At 40.2% G+C, this 20,596-nt stretch overlaps 1 protein-coding gene across 1 annotated transcript in view; it reads right to left on the minus strand.

Annotated features, from left to right (window-relative positions):
• ADAM23 (ADAM metallopeptidase domain 23) overlaps positions 1-20,596 on the minus strand; it is a 215,444-nt gene that overhangs the window by 24,447 nt on the left and 170,401 nt on the right. The window contains exons 15-22 of the mRNA XM_049772905.1: positions 20,334-20,433; positions 17,392-17,463; positions 16,386-16,475; positions 14,576-14,656; positions 4,869-4,919; positions 4,260-4,323; positions 2,995-3,100; positions 1,530-1,649 (exon numbers count right to left, since the gene is read on the minus strand). Coding sequence (XP_049628862.1) covers positions 1,530-1,649; positions 2,995-3,100; positions 4,260-4,323; positions 4,869-4,919; positions 14,576-14,656; positions 16,386-16,475; positions 17,392-17,463; positions 20,334-20,433 — 684 coding nt within the window. The remainder of the gene's footprint in view (positions 1-1,529; positions 1,650-2,994; positions 3,101-4,259; positions 4,324-4,868; positions 4,920-14,575; positions 14,657-16,385; positions 16,476-17,391; positions 17,464-20,333; positions 20,434-20,596) is intronic.

Raw genomic sequence — 20,596 nt, forward strand, 5'->3', positions numbered from 1 at the left:
GGGAAGTATCTTTGTTTTCCATGGCTTTTAGACATGTTATATAATAAATTAAAAAAGCATAAATTGAACAAAATAACAAACAAAATTGTTAAAATATTATGACCTTAGAGAATTGGGTTGCTCATCATGGGAGAAAGGGGACTAATGAGTTCCTCTCTACTAATATTTATTTCTAAAGTTTCAAAGTTAAAGGCAACTGCAGTAATTATTAAAAGTACCACACTGGGGCCGGGTGGTGGCGCTAGAGGTAAGGTGCCTGCCTTGCCTGCGCTAGCCTTGGATGGACCACGGTTCGATCCCCCGGCGTCCCATATGGTCCCCCAAGCCAGGAGCGACTTCTGAGTGCATAGCCAGGAGTAACCCCTGAGCGTCACCGGGTGTGGCCCAAAATCCCAAAAAAAAAAAAAATACCACACTAACATTTCACAAATATACTAGTTTAGAATATAGAATGTAACTATAATTTAACACCACCATTGTATCAAAAGTTTTGTGAAATTGATACAGTCAAAGAAAGTTTCTGTGCAATGAAGTAACTAAATTTAAAATTTGTAAGTATAATCCATAAAAGATCTTATTGTCCAAGGCCCTGCTAGAAATGCCACTAGAGTCCTTTAAAAGATAAAAAAGTTTCCCAGCATCCCATAGGGTCTCCCAAGCCTGCCAGGAGTGATTCCTGAGCACAGAGCCAGAAGCAGCCCCTGAGTGCTGCTAGGTGTGGCCCAAGAAACAAAAATACAAAACAAAAAAGATAAAAAAAAAAAAAGCAGCAATGTTTGACCAAGAGAGTATCAACCAAATTTCTACTCAATTAATTTACTAGCTTTTGTTCAAAATTACATTTCAATGCTTCCAAATGTCACATTCACTTGTAGACAGTGAGTATATGAGTTACTCCAAGGGAAAAATAAAAATGAAAGTTTGCAAAGACTGGAGATTCTTTTGTAGAGGGCAAAGGTTTTCAAGTATTTTTGGACACTGATAGCGCCATGTGAATGAGCAAAGCCCCAATGGAGTATAGCTACTTCAAAATAAACAATGCTTATTTGGAATATGCATGACTGGCTAAGTAATAGATCTCATATCTTCTGTACCTGGCACTCAGAGTTAATTGGGCATGAAACGTTTGCCTATGACTATAAATAATATTTAAAATATTTTATATCTGATTATTTCTTAAATCATCTACCAGATACAAATACATATAGCTTAAACCCTCTTTTGACATTAAAAATAGGGCACATTCTATGTTCAAACAATGGCAGATTCCAGTATTTAATACTTTAGTAAAAATAAACAGATAGCATGATTCCATTACTAAGATTATGATGACAGAGTATGTTTCATGCCTAAGATAATTTTGGAACAGATAAAAATGTTCAAATCAATATGTAACTTTTTTTCAAAGGGAGTTTAGTGTTCTAACCAAATATTAGTCAATAATTCTCATGCAGCAAGTAGAACTAATTCTTCTTTGATTTTTCTAAATTTTCATGAATGATTACGCTTCCCAATATTTAAGGAGTTACCTGCAGTCGATCACCCGGCCTTGGTGGTAGAAGGAAGTTGGGATGATCTCACCCTGAAGTTGACCAATACGAGGCACTCGAGTGAGATTGGTACAAAGTAAAAATCCACAGAACACATCACTAAATAGGTTGATAAAAGATAAAAAAAAAAAAAAAAAGGACAGAAGAGAAAAAAAAAAATCAGTCTCAAAATCAACCAAACAGCTGTTCTACAAATATGCAAAAGTTTTCAACAACATCTTTCCTTCTAAGCCAAAACATCTGTTTATCTATAATCAGCTGAATCTGCTCCACTCCTTCCTTACTACCAGGACCACAGCTTGGTCAGTGCAGCAGAATTCCCAGCCCAAAAGCAGAGTCACTTGAGATGTCTAGTCAGTCTTGTATCTCCATCCTGATGCCCACTTCCTTCCAATTTTGCTCAGTTGCCTTCATGGCTGGTCTGCTCTTGGCTCCCCTAGCAATGCCCACAGTCCTTTGCAGAGGTTGGCATTTGGGATGTGCCTTTCAAGGCCCCCTATGTCTGTATTGTATGCAGTATTCCTATTCTCCTGGGCCTAAGTGGCTACCAGTACTGAAATGTAAAGGAAAGTCAATATTTGGAGGGGAATTCTGCTTCATGAGAAAAGGGTTAGAACACACCAGGAAGAAGACAATATACAGACAATTCCATTTATCTCTGTACACAGAGTTGCAAAGTCTCATAAAGAACAGCCCAGACACCATCAACCTGAGAAATTAAACTTCTTTTACATCCTTGCTAGGCATCAAAAACTGGGCATAGGATTCTTATTTGTCTGGAATACGAAAAATGAGGACTCTGTGGTACCCTTAACTTAATGATTCCATAAATCTAAGTCAATGACTTAACCATAGTAACTGTTAAACCACAATTTCAATATTCTTTCATTAGTCAAAGGGAAAATATCATTGATGTGTTCAGAATTTATCTTATTTCATGAATAAAGAGCTACTGAATACTCTTTTACAGGAGATGAGGAAAATCATCTCCCAACATACATTCATGTTTAATTAAATCAAATATTGCATTGCTAGAATGATCCAGTAACACCTATATATTTGACTCTAAAATCCAAAGACAACAGTGTCTTCAAGAGCTTCTAGTGCTCTGTTTATATGAATATGCTTATCGTTATATCTTTCAATAAAATAGAAAATTGAAACCTAATATTCTTTATAGTTGCTAAGTGTTGCTTCTGTACAAAAATCCAATAAAACTGCATGTGAGAAAGTTCCTGAATTTTACAGAAATTATCTGTCTGAGTCTGTCATGTAGAAAAGCTTTGTCCCTAGACATGTCTTGAAAGAGACAAGAGTTTTTTGAATACTTATACCAAACTTATCTGTAGTTGAACATTGAAGTCAGTCCCCTTTTGTACCGCTTCTTTTGCATTAAGAACTAGCACATCCAAAGCCCTGATGATGGCCCGATACACCCACTCACTGTTTGCTGCATTGAATCCACCGGTCCCCGTCCTTCCCGCAGTTCCCTTTCTCTGTGCCTTCAGTATTCAGCTTTTCATAACAGAACTTGTCTGACCCAGATGCCTCTTTAGAAATGAGCAAGAGAAAAGAAAATTTCAGTTCTTCCAGTTCTCCATCACCAATTTATGCCAGTCATTATTCCTAAAACTTGCCAATTTATGTGGTATCAATTTCCATAAAATGACCCATAGCCAATTTGAAGCTTGCAATGTGATTATCAAATGGTGTCCAAGTTTAAACACTGAGAACATTGAACAAGAGAGCATCAGCACACCACTATTTTTTTTTCAGTTGAAAAGCAAATTTATTCCCAGTTCTCAAGGGGTCTGATGGTGGGGGTAGAAATGGTTACCAACAGGAGAGAGTAAACTTGCACTTGGAAAATGAATAAACATTCTTAACCCTGTTCTATATTCATTCACTCCTTTAAGATGTTATGTTGGCCTTTAGTTCTAATCTTTAAAACACAAATGTGCTTCTTTTATCTTTTCCTCCATCCACCCAAAGGGAAGCATTAAAAATATCCTCCTGTTAAACAACTGCAAATACACTGACATCTGCCATGCAGGGGTTCAAGGCACCTCCTGCTGTCTCTGTAGCTTCACTTGAAACTACACAGACTAAGGCGGGCGGAGTGATAGCACAGTGGTAGGGCATTTGCCTTGCACATGGATGACCCAGTATGGACCTGGGTTCGATCCCCAGCGTCCCATATGGTTTCCCGAGCCAGGAGCGATTTCTGCGCACATAGCCAGGAGTAAGCCCTGAGCGTCACCAGGTATGACACAAAAACAAAACGAAAACAAAAAACTACACAGGTTGAGAATGTAAGTCTGGTCCTTGATGGGAAAACTGAGCAGAGAGTGAGCGTGGAGGGAGAGAGCATTTGAAACACAGTATTAAGTAACACATACCCATGTCTGGATCCTTGGCATGAGCTCAGTCCTGGGTCTGGTCCTAGCAAGTACCTGTGAACCCTACTTTCTGGCTGCTACCACCATTGGCTGCTACCACCAACTACCGGTGACAACCGGCAGTACAGGTGATAAGTTCCCCAGCCTAAGCTGTTGTTTATTGTGGGACATGTGACTGAGTCTCTCTTTCTGACCTTTTACTAGGTTGCCTTAAGACATCACTCTAAGCTGTGTTTGTTTTTCTGGTGAGGGACAGAGGACATTATTCCAAAAGATACATATAACTAACACAGTACAGGATGGTACCTACTTGTTCCCCAGATGTACTGACATTGGTTGTCACGGGTTTTGCACTCTCCACTGTAGCAGCGACCCTGGGGACAGAGAAACAGGGTCAGGAGGCAGAAGCATGGGGAAGAGGGACCTCTTCTGATTCCCCCTAGTTCTAGAGCCAGCCCTCCTTTCTGGTCTTGTAGACAGCTGGGTTGGTTGGTTGGTTTGGTTTGGGTTTGGGTCATTCCATACTTCAACATGTTCATAGAGAACCACAAAAGTCCTCATTATCTGAAGAGAAGCCTAAGAGACACTTAAAATCAAAAACTGAGAATAAGACTCAGGGTAGATTTCTTGAAATCCAAACTCATCATTTAAAGTGATAAATTAAAAAATTGTGTGTTTGTGTTTTTCTTTAAGCATGCTTTTTTTTTTCCTGGCTCACAATCTTGACAATTTGTCACTGAAATAAAATAGAATATATTTAGCATTTGGTTCCACATGAAGCAACCTGGACTTCCAAGTCCACTACTATAATTTAACAGTTGATTGAGCTACAATATCCCTCCCAGTAACACTCTTCTAAAAGAAAACTGCAAGTGAATCCTTCTAAAATTATATTTAAAAATAGGAAGGTACAGCATACCTGGTTCTGATTACATGCGTATCCATCTTGCTTATGGAGATTGGGTGGGCACTGAAAGACAGAATCTTTTTAATTAATGCTTCACAGGTTAAGGACCTTCAGACTAGGATCATAACACCAAAAAAACGTAAGTATGGACATAAATACTGAGAAAAATATGAGTAACATCTTCGTTAGATGATCCAAATTTGTTTTCCTATGATTAATGCAAATAAACCAGGTCCATGGCAAGAAAGGCTTATATGCCTCCATTTCCCAGATAGACCAGCACAACTTATAGTCATTTGCCCACTGAGTTAGAATCGGACAAGGAAGGAAATACATTGTCCTGTAACGTAGGAGCAGCCATATTCAGGAGCTCATTTATGAACCTCCAGGGATTCTGTGAAAAATCTCCCACCCTCTCAGTCACACATGAGTCACTTTACTGCAAAGGGAGGAACTTCCTGCTCGTTCATCCTCCTTTACAGGTACTCCAACTGTCCGTGCCTGCCCTCCTGCATGCCAGAGTACTGGTACAACAATTGATGGGTCTGGTATCACCTTCTCTAGGCTGAGCTGTGCATCCCTGTTTAAGAAGACACTTATTTTCTACTGCCCAAATCAGCCTGATGAGGATAAAAGTCAGATTCTCCATCCATTTTTTTAATCACCTTTCAGAAAGACTTGAGAAACTAGGAGCTAGTCCAGTGGTCAGGGCACAGGTCTAACACACATCCAGCCTGAGTTGTATTTCTGGCATCCCAGGATATCCTAAGCCCTGCTGGGCACAGCCCTGGAGACTGATTATGCTCTGGAGTATGCCCTAAGTATGCCCTGGAGGTGCGCAGCCATGCAGCTGAGGTGCTTGGGTATCCCTGGCACTGAAAGACCCAAGCGGCAGCACATCCTTGGGTTTTGAATTGAACAGCAGTTCAGTAGGGGCCCCTGGTCTTACTAAATACTACTTGGGAGAACTCCCTAGTCTCCTTCTCTTAGAGTCTAGAGCCAAAGCCAGAAGTTGAAATCAAAGGTTCTGATCCAATGTCCAATGAACAAAAATGGGAAAGAAGGAAAAAGAAATACATCAAGGTGAGACTGGAGGGAGAGCCAACTACTGCATGGAGGCCCTTTCTGTCTTCCCTCTGCCAGAGTTCAGGCCCTAAATCGGGGGGCCTTTCAAATCTCCTCCACCACCTGGCTGAAGGCTACTTCCCTCCTGGTAGTGAGCAGGGTATAAGCTTGAAGCCTAGAGCACATCCTTGGCAGCTGGAGCTCTGACTTCCAAACTGGCCTCTGTGCAATCAGTTCCCTGAAACCACACCCCAAACAGTTCCTGGGCACTGTGTCCCCTGGGTCCCCAGCACTCCTCAACAATGACAATTGTGGAGCTGGAATGATAGCATAGTGGTGAGGGCATTTGCTGGGTCAGATCCCCGAGTCTGCTAGGAGTGATTTCTGAACACAGAGCCAGGGGTAACCCCTGAGCACTGCTGGGTGTGACCTAAAAACCAAAACCAAAACCAAAAACAAAACCCCAAAAACCCCAAACCAGAAACAATTGTGGACCAGCCACCCCTAGAGCAGTGCAATAATAACAAAGGGAAGGGATATATATGTATGCACATACATCAACTTAAGCTATACTGGCTCTCACAAAACAAACTAGCAGGCCGGAGAGAAAGCATGGAGGTAAGGCATTTGCCTTTCATGCAGAAGGACGGTGGTTTAAATCCCAGCATCCCATACGGTTCCCTGTGCCTGCCAGGGGCGATTTCTGAGTATAGAGCCAGGAGTAATCCCTGAGCACTGCTGGGTGTGACCCAAAAACCAAAAAAAAAAAAAAATAACAAAAACAAAAACAAAAAAAACTAGCATGGGGGAAGTTTGGCTTCCTCTCCTCCATGATCTATCTTAAATTCACTCCCATTATACAGGGAAATGATTGCTTAAAGAACATATATGCTCATATGTCATGGAGAAATTCATTTATCCAAATAATTTTCATATCAAACACAGGGATCAAGGTTTGCAATGCAAAATAAAATACTGGATTAAACATGCTCATCAAACAATGATAGTGTCATATATGATCAGAGCACACATGTCATGTATGATCAGATTATATCACTCCTTTACCCAGTGGCTTTCCTGTTGGCTCACTGGCCTTCAAAATTTGACCAAACCTGACATGAAACTGTGTCAATCCAAGCCATCAGCTCTTTGACTCATTCCTGCTCTCTGCCCTGGCTGGTCTGAGTCTAGTGAATGGGGCAAGCATGGTGCCACCCCATGGCCCTTGCTGCTCTGTTTTCTCCCACAGACTCGGACTGACCAGTCTCTCATTTTCCTGAGAGTTATGCTCAAATGCCAGCATATTAGCAAAGGCTTCTTGACCAGGCCTCACAAAACCATCCTCCCTCCCAATCTGGCTTCCTATTCCTGTGCCTGGGTGATTTCTCCTCTGTAATACTCATCAGCTACTGAGGATTCACATATTTCACTTTTTCTTTGGTTCTTCTTTCAAAAATGATGTGTATTCATGCAAATGGGGATCTGACATGCTCTATTCTCTGCTCCTCCCTGCCCTGCAGATCAAAACCAGAGTTGATAGCTGAATTATTGTTATTATTACTACTACTATTCCTATTATTAATGCTATTACTATGAGATGATTGAGAAAATAAAAGAATGACCCATACACATTCAATTCTGTCCTTTTAGTCTCCATACATTAGCTGTTTATTGAGTTCAATACAGGAAGATAAGAGAACTAGTTTAGAACCACTTAGAAGCAATAACTTAATAAAGAAAAGTTTGAGTTAAGAGCTTTTGGTTTTACATCTGTCTAGAAAGTAACTAATCCTCCCTTAAGCTTTTGCTTCCCACAACTCCACTAGGGCTGAGATTAAAAGCAGGAAGCCTGGCATCTTGGACTGACTATATCAAAATACAGATCCTGCTACCTTCTGATCCACCAGAATCCACTCAAAACACAACAATTACTTTATCATCATTGCTGTTAATTATTCACTTACTCAAAGACAAATACAACTACACTGAACAAAAAAGCAAAGAAAATATCCTTACTGCAAAAAGACATACCAGGCTTGAATTCTTGTTGATATTTGGGCCATGCCTGGTGATGCTCAGGGGTTATTCCCAGCTCTGTTCTCAGGAATTACTCCTGGTGGTGTGTGGGGAACCATAAGGGATATTGGGGATTATACCCCAGTTGGCTATAAGCAAGGCAACTGCCTTCTCCCAGAGTCCTTCACACCAGTCTTTAAATTAGTCATTTTGACTTGTGTGATTTCTTAATATGTGTATGGGGTAAGGGGGGACTTGCTCATACTAAGGACACCAAAAGTCCTTACTATTTATTCTCATCTCTACATGCATTTTTCTAATCAATTTATTTTTAGTTAAGCTATGAAAACCAGTTGCTTATTGTTGACTAAGAGAAAGTTTCGAAATGCCATGTTCTTTGGAGACGTTTAAAACCCAAAGAACCATAAATATATGCATTTTCTCTAACCTGTCACTAGGTGGCTACCTCAACTCTTGCTATTACAGAGTATATTTTTCTTGAGGCCAACATGAAATGTGACAGCATTTAAGTACAGTCACTTTAATGCACATCTATTCAGATGACGTATTTCACAGAGCTAATAAATACATCCCCCACATTTTCACAAAGTACCCTTATTAAGTCACCCACTATTTGCCAGGGATTTATCTCATCTGCACAAACATTATGCACTTCTATATACTGTGATTTAAAAAACAGCTCCAAGGCATTTGTAAATGCTACTGTGAAAAAATAAGCAGATGCTTGCTCTGGATAAAAGAGCTCATGTCAGAATGCCAGCTGGACAGACTGCTTCTTAGAGGTCATTCTCTTAAAATCATTATCACTATCCATTTAATTCAAGCTCGACTGCCTCTTCCAAAGTCAAATAACATAGGAGACCTTTAATTTCATCTCTTCTCATATCTATTTTAGCTTCATTCTCATAAGAAAATTATTTCTAAAACCATATACTCTTCTAATAGGCCATGGAGAAATTTATTGAACAATATAATTTGTTACATCAGACATCAAAGATTAAAGGTGGTAATTGATAAAACATTAGGTTAAACATGCTCATCAATGTAGTATTTACAAGAGGAAAGATCTAGAAGTCATGTAAGTGCCCAGCTGATGAGCACAAAAAGAAATTCTGATATATCTATATATGCACAGTGGAAAACTCAGCTCTGAGAGAAGATGAAATCTGACAGTTTATTCCAACTTGAACAGCAATGAAAGGAGTCATGTTAAGCTAAACAAGTTAGAAGGGAGAAAATTGCTAGAAAAATCTCCTCTATGTGATGTAAAGACACAAAGGAATAAAATAGGAGTCAATGAAAAGGAACCACTCAACTGAAAAGACAAGTTTCTGGAGGAGGGGGACAGGAATTACGGGGGCGAGCAGAGGCCTGAGTAGCATAAAGACAAAGCTGAAGGGTTGTAGGCACCTTTTGTGGCAGTAAAAGTACAGTGACTATTTACATCAAAACTGTAAATGTCAATACAACTGTAACCATGGTACCATGACTATAATTTTTTAAGGGTGGGAAAAAATGTCAAAACCCACCTTATTTTCAGTAAATTCTATTGGCAACTTAAGGGTTTTCAGTTAAGATAAAATAAATGTTAATTCTCAATTACTCAAATGTATAGAAGCAAAACCATAGATGATAAGTGTAAAAATAAGTATAAAATTATTGTATTTATTATTTATAAAAATTTTTTAAATTATAAAATTCTTAATACAAAATTTAAAATATGACTTATTAGGGCCAATAAATTAATCACAGGATAAAAAACCTAGAACAATTTCATTTTGTCATTGCTCTAGAGCAATGGTCCTCAAACTACGGCCTGTGGGCCACATATTGTATTTATTCCCATTTTGTTTCTTCACTTCTAAATAAGATATATGCAGTGTGCATAAAAATTTGTTCATAATTTTTGTTTTTACTATAATCTGTCCCTCCAACAGTCTGAAGGACACTGAACTGGCCCCCTGAGGACCCCTGCGAGGAAAGAAAATAGTGAAGAAACCTATCACATATTTAAATATTAAAAATGCACGCATGGGCCAAAAGAGAAAGTCAAAGGGCTAAAGGAATTCACTGTGTATGCAGGACACACACCTCTGTCCGCTCCCTTGATTCTCTAGAATAGGGATCTTCAAACTGCGGCCCCACAGAGGAGTCTGATCTGGCCTGCCAGCAGTGAGCGCTGTTTGGTTGCCAAGATACCTGCCAGCATATACACTCAGTGTCACGGTTTCTCAGGGATGATGTCAACCGCCTCCGCCCACGGCATGTTGTATGCTGGGAGGGTGGGCATGAGGGTGGTGTTGAGAGGGATACTGATGCGCCCTTGCGCCTGGCACTTGGCGCGTTTCTGATGACGTCACTGGAGGGCGAGGAATACCACATGTGGGTGACTATATGATATAAAAAGGCGCCTGCTCTACCCCCAGGCAACGTGGTGTCTGTGTGCTGTGCCTGCCTGTCAGTGAGGTTTTCCTCCACTCCCTCCACTGCCAAAGGTCAGTCAAAAGTGCCACAGAAATAAATTTTTGCCAGATGGGGGGTTCTGCCCGATTGGGCTATGGGTGACTCATATGAAAATTCCTCTTTGGGGGTGGTGAGGCATTCAGTGCTGAAATCAAAGTTAGGGGGTGGGCAGTGGTTGGGAGGTTAGGGGTTCGGTGCTGAATTGCCCATGTGGAAAATTAGGGGTTTGATGCTGAAGCATTTTAAAGGGGTTACATTGAAAATTTTATATGCATTTTGCAATTCCTTTTCGGTGTTCACATGCTGATTCCGAACATATCAATTTGGGCATTATATAGGGAGATATAACTGAACTATCAGGGACTGAGCTGGTCTGCCTAGAAAAGCCTGCAAGGGGTAAGTGTTCAAATCAGGGACTAATGGGGGTTCATACACTGTGTGTATATATACACACATATTTGTATTTCACTAATATCAGTTTGGAATCCCTAGGAAACAATGATGTCAAGAAAAAGAAAAATTGATGGCGAGTGTAGGATATTCAAAGAACAGTGGACTTTACGATTACTTTTTTATGCGGTACAAAGAAAAAGTTGTGTGTCTGATATGCCAGAATATAGTTGCTGTGTTCAAAGAATACAATTTGCGACGCCACTATCAAACTCAACATAAAGATAAATATGATTGTTTGGTTGGAGAAGTGAGAAAAGATAAAATATTACAACTGAAACACACACTGACGACTCAGCAAAATACTTTTGTGAAGCAGAAGCAGTTAAATACTTCCTCACTGCGGGCAAGTTTTCAAGTTGCCAAGCTAATAGCGCGCAATGGCAAACCATTTGTGGAGGGAGAATTTGTTAAAGAATGCCTTATTTCTGTTGCCAAAGGGATGTGTCCAGAGAAGGCCGATTTATTTAGTACAGTGAGCCTTTTAGGAGTTACAATGACATGAAGGATTGAAGAAATGGGAGAAAATTTGCTGCACCATTTGCAAAACTCTGCAAAGAAACTTTGCTATTTTTCCTTGGCACTCGACGAAAGCAATGATGTTCGTGATTCTGCCCACCTTCTCATTTATATGTGTGGGACAAATGAGTATTTTGAAGTCACAGAAGAGCTTGCTGCACTGCTAAGTATCAAAGGTACAACCACAGGAGTGGATATATTTGAAAAGGTTTGCCAAACTGTGAATGGTTTGGAGCTGGACTGTGTTAAACTAGTCAGTGTAACAACTGATGGTGCTCCTAGCATGGTGGGGTCTAAGAGAGGAGTAATTGCTTACATTACACAAGAGATGGACAAACATAACCATCCTCATCCAATTGCCATACTCTGCCTCATCCACCAACAAGCGCTGTGTTGTAAATCACTAAAGTGGGACTCTGTTGTGAAAATTATGGTATCTTGTGTTAATTACATTAGAACTCATGCACTAAACCACAGACAATTTCAGGAATTTCTATCTGAGGTAAATGTTGCCCAAGAAGATGTTCTGTACCACACAGAAGTCCGTTGGCTGAGTAGAGGGAGAGTTTTGAAATGTTTCTATGACTTACTTTCACAGATTACAGCTTTTCTACTTTTAAAAAACCAAGAAGTACCAGAGCTCAATGATGCAGAATGGAAATGGTACCTTGCCTTTCTGACAGATATAACAGAGCTACTCAACAGTTTCAATCTAGAACTTCAAGGCAAGGGGAAGCTCATCTGTGATAAGGCATCGCATGTGAAAGCATTTGAAGTAAAATTAGGCCTTCTCATCAAACAAGTATAGGAGGAAAACTTCAATCATCTCCCAACAACTCAAAACCTGTCAGCGGACAAACCATTGGTTGCATTCCCAAAGGAAACATGTCTGGCTTCACTAGAATTGTTGCAAAAGGAGTTTCAATTTAGATTCAAAGAGCTTCATCACCATGAACAGGACATACAGCTTTTTCGTAACCCATTTTCTGTTGAGATTGAAAATGTCCTTACAATTTACCAAATGGAACTGGCTGAACTGCAGAATTGTGACTCTCTAAAAGACACATTTAAGTCAAGTAACCTTTTGAATTTCTATGCATCTCTCCCCTCTGAGACATATCCAAATATCAGGAATCATGCACTCAAAATGGTAACCATTTTTGGTAGCATTTATGCCTGTGAACAGACTTTTTCAAGAATGAAACATCTGAAATCTCCAACCAGATCAAGATTAACTGATGCCCACTTGCATCACTTGCTACAGCTGGCAGTGACAAATATGGAACTGGACATTGACCATCTCATTAGTCAAAAGCAGGCCCACAGTGCCCATTGAAATACTGGTGTGTGATCTGTTTATTTATAAATGGTTTTCATTTTATTTATATAAGACATGTGCAGTGTGAGTAGGAATTAGTAGCTCATATAGTCCGGCCCTCCAGCTCTCTAAGGGACTGTAATCCGTAATCTAGACCCCTGCTCTAGAGCTACACTGGATCCTTCCAAAAGTGATTCCTGGGGCTGGAGCGGTGGCACAACCATAAGGCCTTGTGCACACTAGCCTAGGACAGACAGCAGTTTGATCCTCTGGTGTCCCATATGGTCCCCCAAACCAGGAGTGATTTCTGAGTGCATAGTCAGGAGTAACCCCTGAGCATCACTAAATGTGGCCCCAATACCCCCCCCAAAAGGTGAGCCAGGAGGAGTAAGCACTGAGTACTATTAGGTATTACCTCTCTCCCCTCAATTAAAATAAAAAGCAACTTTGATCTTAAAAAGACCATTTAAGGGGCTGGGAAGATAGTTAAGCAGGTAGGGCACTTGCCATTGAACATGGCTAAGCAGTTTGGTCCCCAACATTCTATCTGATCCCTCAAGTCCCACCAGGAGTCAGCCCTGAGCACCAGCCAAATGTGGCCACTAAACAAGCAGATTCATTAACGAACAAGAAATTTTACTGCAGTCACTCTCCTTTCCTCACTGCCTCCTAGCAGGTGGAATGACTAAGCTTGAGAAGAGTAGGGAAGAATAACAGCTTAAGAAGAGTAGGGAGGTGCTTTGGCCAAAATCTTTGGCAGAGGTGCTCTGCCAAAATCCTCTGTGCACTCAAATCCATCTCTGCCCACTGCTCACTCCAGACAATTCATAGCAATTTTGATCATAACTTGTTGCGAGAGCTTGGATTTAAGATTCACGAGAGGCCTCTTGAGCTCCCACTAAACTTTGGATTTTAGCTTAACTATATTCTTTTGTGTTTCAGTCACAACCAGCTGTGCTCAGGGCTGGTTCCTGGCTCTGTGCTTAGGGATCTCCCTTGGCAGTGCTTAGGGAACCAGATGAAGTGCCAGAGATCAGTGCCAGAGATCAAACCTTGGTTAGGCCTTTGGAAGCTAAGTCTCCTGCCTGTTGTATTATGTCTACAGTTTGATTTTTAAAAATAAAAACTGCTGTTAGAAATGTAATGTAGAAACCAGAGTGATAGCACAGTGAGTAAGGCATTCGCCATGCATGTGGATTACCCAGGTTCAATCCCTGGCATCCCATCTGTTCCCCCTGAGCATCACCAGGAATGTCCTGAGTGCAGAGCCAGGAGTAACCTCTGAGTACCACTGGGTTGACCAAAAATCCAAAACATAAATAAGCAAAAATTATACTTTAAATTAGAATATTATAATTGAGATATGACCAGACCTAACCAGACCCATGAATGCATGGGGCCATGGAGGCAGGAGTCTCTTCATGGACAGGGGGCAGCAGAGAGATGGGAACTTGTCATTAACTGCACTTGCCCAGAGGTGACTACTGGTTTCTAAGGTGTGAAAAATTGTCTAAATCCTTCTTTAAAAAAAGCTTTAAATATTTTTCTGGCTTGAATATGTCTGAAAAGAACATACTAGTGCTTCATCAGTGTCAACACCTGAGTTCAGCTGTGGCAAGACGAAAGTCAATTAGTTGACTAGAAGCCACAATGGGACACTAATTATTGAGGGGAGATTGGAAAGAAAAAGAGATTGAGGTACCCAAACTGCAAAAGATGTTTCTAAAATAAAGTCTCGGAATATAGAAACCAAAGCAAAACCCAACCAAAATAAAGGAACCAAAGTTTACTGATTGCCGTCCTCTAAATTAACAGCTTTAGAATGTGCTTTTCTAATGAAATGAAACCAAAATGCAGGTGGGCATACCTGGCCAGAGTCTCCGGTACAATACTCAGTGATGTCACACCCATTCACAGCATCCCGACAATCATAGCCTCGTGGCTGAAACTGCCAATGGAAATTCGATGTTAGGAAATTGAGTGTTAAATTTCCTGTTAAATTCAGTGATAGAATAGCTACTATCATTTAAAATTTCAAAGAGCCTTGTTTGAATATTCACCAACAATCCTTACTTGATCTCATAACCATATCATTTACAATTTAGAAATAAGTAAAAAAAATATAATCAAATCAGTAAAGCGGATCAACCATAGCACTGAAAATTAGGATATCCAAACCCACTGCCTTGGAGCACAAAATTCGATAAGCTATAGAATGGCAATACTTAAAGAAGTGCCAGTATTGGGGCTGGAGTGATAGCACAGTGGTAGGACATTTGCCTTGCATGAGGCCAACCCAGGGCAACCCATATCATCCCCTGAGCTTGCCAGGAGTGATTTCTGAGTGCAGAGCCAGAAGTAACCCCTTAGTGCCACCAGGTGTGCCCCTGCCCCCAACCCAGAAAATACTAAGAGGTACCAGTGTTGTTTTACACAAAAGAGTAAAAAGCTAAAGTCTAGTATGTACTGACTCTCTCTTTAGAGGAAAAGAGGGAAGATTTTTTTAAATAATTAAAAAAATAAGAGACTGTGTCTAGAAGCAACTATGTAACCATATAGATACAAATATAGCATTAGAGCATATGAATGCAGAAATATGTATTATTCCCTACCCTTCCTTGCCTTTACAGTGGATTTCAAAAGTCCTGTGTGCAAATAGGAGCTCTTGCTTTTATGAGTCTAAAATAACTTAGGGTACATTTTAAAGGAAAGTGCTTTCATAAGGCCATCTACTCCATGATTTGTACTTCTACTCAACCATTCACTTCAATTTTTGTCTGTATGAAAGGCCAGCACCTGGTGTTTGCAATTTAAGGTTGCTATTCACTACTAGTATAGGTCTAACCATTCCTTGGAGGTCAATTTATTTATTTTTATTTTAGTTAATCATTTTATTTAAATACTGTGGTTCTAAGGCTGTGTTCATAATACATTTGAGTTATTTTTTTCTCAATTGCAAAGTTGTTTATGATTGAATTTCAGTCATACAATATGCAAAATCCTTCATTAAGGGATTTCAAGGTTATTATGCTGGGGTAAATTTACTAAGTCTACAAAATTGCCATGCTGGGGTTGGAGCGATAGCACAACAGGTACAGCATTTGCATTATAACCCAGCGCCTGCCTGGGTTTGATCCCTGGCATCTTATATTGTAAGATGACACCCAACAATTAACCCAAAACAAAGGTGTTTTCTTCCTCTTTCCTTAAAACCTCTCCTTCTGAAATGTAAAAGCCTACCTGAATTACTTGACTGCTGCTCTCCCTCCTGGTAAATGGGTATTGGTTTAATAAAGAAAGGCAATTCTGGCTATGAGCTGAGGGGGAGAGACAATGAGGCCCCCCCCCCCAAAAACCCACTGACTCCAGACTGGCTTGGTTTATTAATTCTACCTGTATCAGATCCATCTGCCTGGGGTTGAAAATACATCCATATGGTCCCCTGAGCAAAACCAGGATTAATTCCTGAGTACAGAGCCAGGGAGTAACCCCTAAGCATCACTGGACATGGGCCAAAAACAAAACAAAACAAAACAAAACAAAACAAAAATTCCGGGTTTATATGCAACACTGGTAAACAACACATTTTCGATACATCCTACAGATATGTATAAGCACAATCTCTGACTAATATGTAAAGAGAGGTAAAAGGTCAATGAGACTGTCAGGACACTTACAAGACATGAGGTGCTGTTGCAGCAGGGACCATCGCTGCAGTGGGCTCCATTGGAGAGAGAACATTTCTTACAACACAAGCCATAGCACTCCTGAAAAATAAAGACTCCAAGTAAGAATATGAAGCCTCTGACCTGCTGGCAGGTCAGAAATGTCTCTACATGTGATGTGTGCCCAAACCAGATGAGATGTGGCCCACAGCTGGTGAGTCCATCAGAAATAAAACAATCATAGTCTACAGTGGGAGATTCCTTTTGACTCTATTTCCCCACTTCATTTCCTCTTCCATGAAAGAAATTCTCTACCCAAAAGTCAGCTTATTTTTCAGCAGGCACCATAGTCTTGGTTAACACCATTCTATTCTTAATATGTATCACATTTTATAAATACAAAACACAGAAATCATGCTGTCCTGAGATAGAGATAATCTACTCCCCATTTTGTGGGGAAGGGTCACACCTAGCAGCACTCAGAGGTTACTCTTGGCTCTGCACTCAGAAATTACTTCTGGCAGGCACGGGAGACCATATGCAATGCCTGGATTTGAACCACCATTCATCCTGGATTAACTGCATACAAGGCAAATACCCTACTGCTGTGTTATCTCTCTGGGCCCTACCCCCCTTTATGTGCATTTTTCACCACCAGTGCCCCCAGTTTGTTTTTGAGACCTTGAATTTGCCTAGGACTCATGGTTCAGTGGTAACACTCAAGCTTCACATATCTGATGTCCAATTTCTGGCTTCAATTCTCAGGACCCAAAATAAAATGTTTAAATAGGGAATTTGATTAGAAGACTTTATTAGCTTTTAATTTTTTTTTCAAGTAGGGCAATAGGACATAAATATGATGAACTGCATTTAAGCTGGAATGAAGCGGTAGTAGTAAAAGATCATAAAGAAAGGCAGTAAGACCACACTGAAGTCTAGTGCAAGCTTCTCACTAATGATGTTCTAAGTTGCTGTGGGTAGGAGCTGAGCTGAAGGTACAAAAGAATCTTATACTCACCACATGGAATCCACAGTCACATTCCTCGCCAGCTTCGACGTATCCATTCCCACACTCTGTGGGTTCAAATAGCTGAAAGAGATGCGGGAGACAATGGAAAGAAGGTTTTAATTTATAGAAGAAAATCAATACACTAAGGAGGCCACATACCTGGTCCTAGAATCAATTCTCATGTGATATTCTTCTATACTCTGTTGGGACATCTTGTAAATGATGTCTGTGCAGAAAAGACTGCTCACTTATCAATAACATTTCTAAAAATGTGTTTCAAATGGGGTAATAGCTCTTGGAGATTCTCTGGTTGTGGGCTGCATATATAATGTCTACCATCAGTTACTTTTCTGACAGCCTAAGCTGTCAAGAAGAATCTATCACTTCTTGTATTCATGTTTCTTTTTTTCTTCTAATCCTACCTACTGGTGACTGTGAATTCACTAATGGAACTAAAACGCCTTGGTGACTTATCTCAAGGCAGCCAAGAAGACACAAAACTATCAAAACCTGAAAAACCCTTCAGTCATATGTAATCAGCAAAAGTAAATCAATTTCATTCAAAAATATTGCTGTAAATTCATGCCCATCCTTCTCACTAAAAAGAAATCCACACTGCCTGAAATATTTTGAATAACTATGCAGACATCTGCAAAAAAAATTTTTCCTGTCAGACGAGGTAATGAGAGAGTCCATTTCTTGGATAATCCACCTTCCTAATACTATGAACTTGCCTGCCCAATAAATGATTTCAACTATCAAAGCAGTTAGCATCTAGGAGAAAGAGCCCTAGTTTCCATCACCTGAGAAAGATTTCTCTCTGTGCCCAACACATCTGGTAAAAAGGGGACTCGCATATTTCTGCCCAAGTGCTCAGAGTCAGCAACACACAGTCCCTCCTACTCAGTCCACCTAAGCAATACTTGATCTACCTTCCATTCCCAAGAAAGGAAAACTTTCCAAAAGTTGTTGAATGGGACATCCAATGAGCAAAACCCACAGTCCTAATCTCAGTGGTCTTCTGCTCATCAGGCAGGAGAGAAGGGGTAAGCAAAAGGAAGACTAGGCCATGATGATGCCTTCTATCCAGCCTCCTCTATACCCAAGACTTGACATCATTCTTTGGCCTCATCCACCATGCAATAGGTCAACATGCACCCCCAGAGAGAACTATGGAAGCTGGGAAAGAGCCCACAGCAGAGAAAAGATGCCCAGAAGCTTCTGGAATATTCTCCATAAAATGTAGATTTATGAATAAAAACACCGAAATAAAAGAATTAGCTCTTTGATACAGGAAAACTATTTTATTGGAATCTATAAAGGCTAGCGTGGGGGAGTTGGTGGCCACACCCAGCAGTGCTCAGGGTTTCCTCCTGGCTTTGTGCATAGTGGTCACTCCTAGTGGTAATAAGGGCAACGTATGTGTTACCTGGAATTGAGTCAATGCCAGGCATCTGCAAAGGGATCACCAGAATTCCTATATTCTCTCACCTTCCTCAAGAACGCTTATAAAAATCATTCTAACATGCAGTTGAAACTTTTAAAAGGGAAGGTATGCCTAGTGCTATTTTTAGTTTCCAATTTATAGGAACAATTTTCTCCCTCATCACAGGCATTTCAGCACCTAATGATGGAGCCTAACATACAAGTTGGATGCCTTAACCTTTCCCAACAACACAGCATTCTCTCCTCAGGCATAATGCTTCTTATCAGCTGCTGAACCACAGGGCAGGTAAAATTAGCAATGTACACTACAGTGTCAACCAGCCAGCAGCTCATATTATCTCAACATTACTCACTTCACCCTCTTTAAATACTCTAGAACTGTCCTATTTCCATTGCACTGGCCTGGACTCCACAGAAGGCAGTCATTGGCCATGTTATCAGTGTGGGTCACTTTACAACTCCTATTGCCTTTTCTGCACCTCTCTCCTCTGACCCAGCAGTCACAGTTATTCACAATGTCAGGGGTACTTTTTTTCTTTAAAGTTAACACTTTCGTGCTGCTTTCAGATAACAAAGTATGAAAGATTCTTATATTAGAGTTTTTAATATTGACCACTGGCTCCCTATTAGAAAAGGAAACATGAAATAGGCAAGGTTTGATTTCCATGGCATCTTCTAAGATTAGCAAAGAGACTGTATTTTTTTTGCATGTTGGACAACTTCATCTTCAAACATGCTACTGAGGTCATCTAATCCAATCCAAAATGCTGGCTTTACTGTTAGGCAGTTGGAGAAATCTTCCTTTGCTGAACTTTAAAAACGCAAGATGCATATATGTCCATAATAGCCCCCAAAAGACCTGGTATAGACTGTATAATTTAAACACATTTCTATTTCTGAAGCATGACTTATGGACATACATCTTGAGGGATAATTAGATCAAACAAGTCATATAGTGCAATGTGTTTGCTGCAACTCACAAAAAATCTCTTGCTCATCAGAGCTTTATTAATTTAGAAATTGTGACAAAAAGACTGACAGCTTCAACCATTTTGGGGACTACCTAACATCAGTAGTTCTTGTTTGGAGAAGAGATGGCTCCAGAGAAAAATGTGAAAAATCAATAAATAAATACCAAGAGAGGAGGGTCAGGGAAAATTAATTCTTTTCTTTTTCAGAGAATAGGTGAAAGTAATGCATCTTAATCTAACTCATTATCTCTGAGTAAGAGGTGGAAACTACAAAAAATCGAATAAATATTTCATAAGCAACCTCATTGTCAGAGTGATGGGAGGGGTGGAAAGTGTAGCTAGCACTGAAAAATCAAAGATTCCAAACCAAGAAACAAGAGTTTTGCATCCGTGTAAATATTCCATCTTCTCAAGATAAATCCTTTTACAACTAAATAATGATTCAACCTTTAAGAAAGTGTAGTGTCTGAGATTGGGAGTGATTTCATTACAATGACAGAGACTAAAAACACTACCACTTTCTGAGTTACTGACCTTTGTTGGCCGGTTGAAAAGACAAGATCCACCACCTCTCTGCAAAAAGTCTCTATACTCCAAAATGCTGCACTTGGAGAATTTTCGGGAATGGGATACTCTGAGGAAAGAAGAATCAATTATGCAATTAATTTCCTAAAAGCAGCCAGCAGAGAAGACATCAAAGTCCTTGAATTAGAACCAAGTGTTCACTCTACATCCCTATGAGTCTCTACGAAATCTGACAAGGCAGATCTGATCAACTTGTCAAACAAGGATGACTT

Source organism: Suncus etruscus, chromosome 5 (assembly GCF_024139225.1).
Source record: "Suncus etruscus isolate mSunEtr1 chromosome 5, mSunEtr1.pri.cur, whole genome shotgun sequence".
Taxonomy (NCBI): domain Eukaryota; kingdom Metazoa; phylum Chordata; class Mammalia; order Eulipotyphla; family Soricidae; genus Suncus; species Suncus etruscus.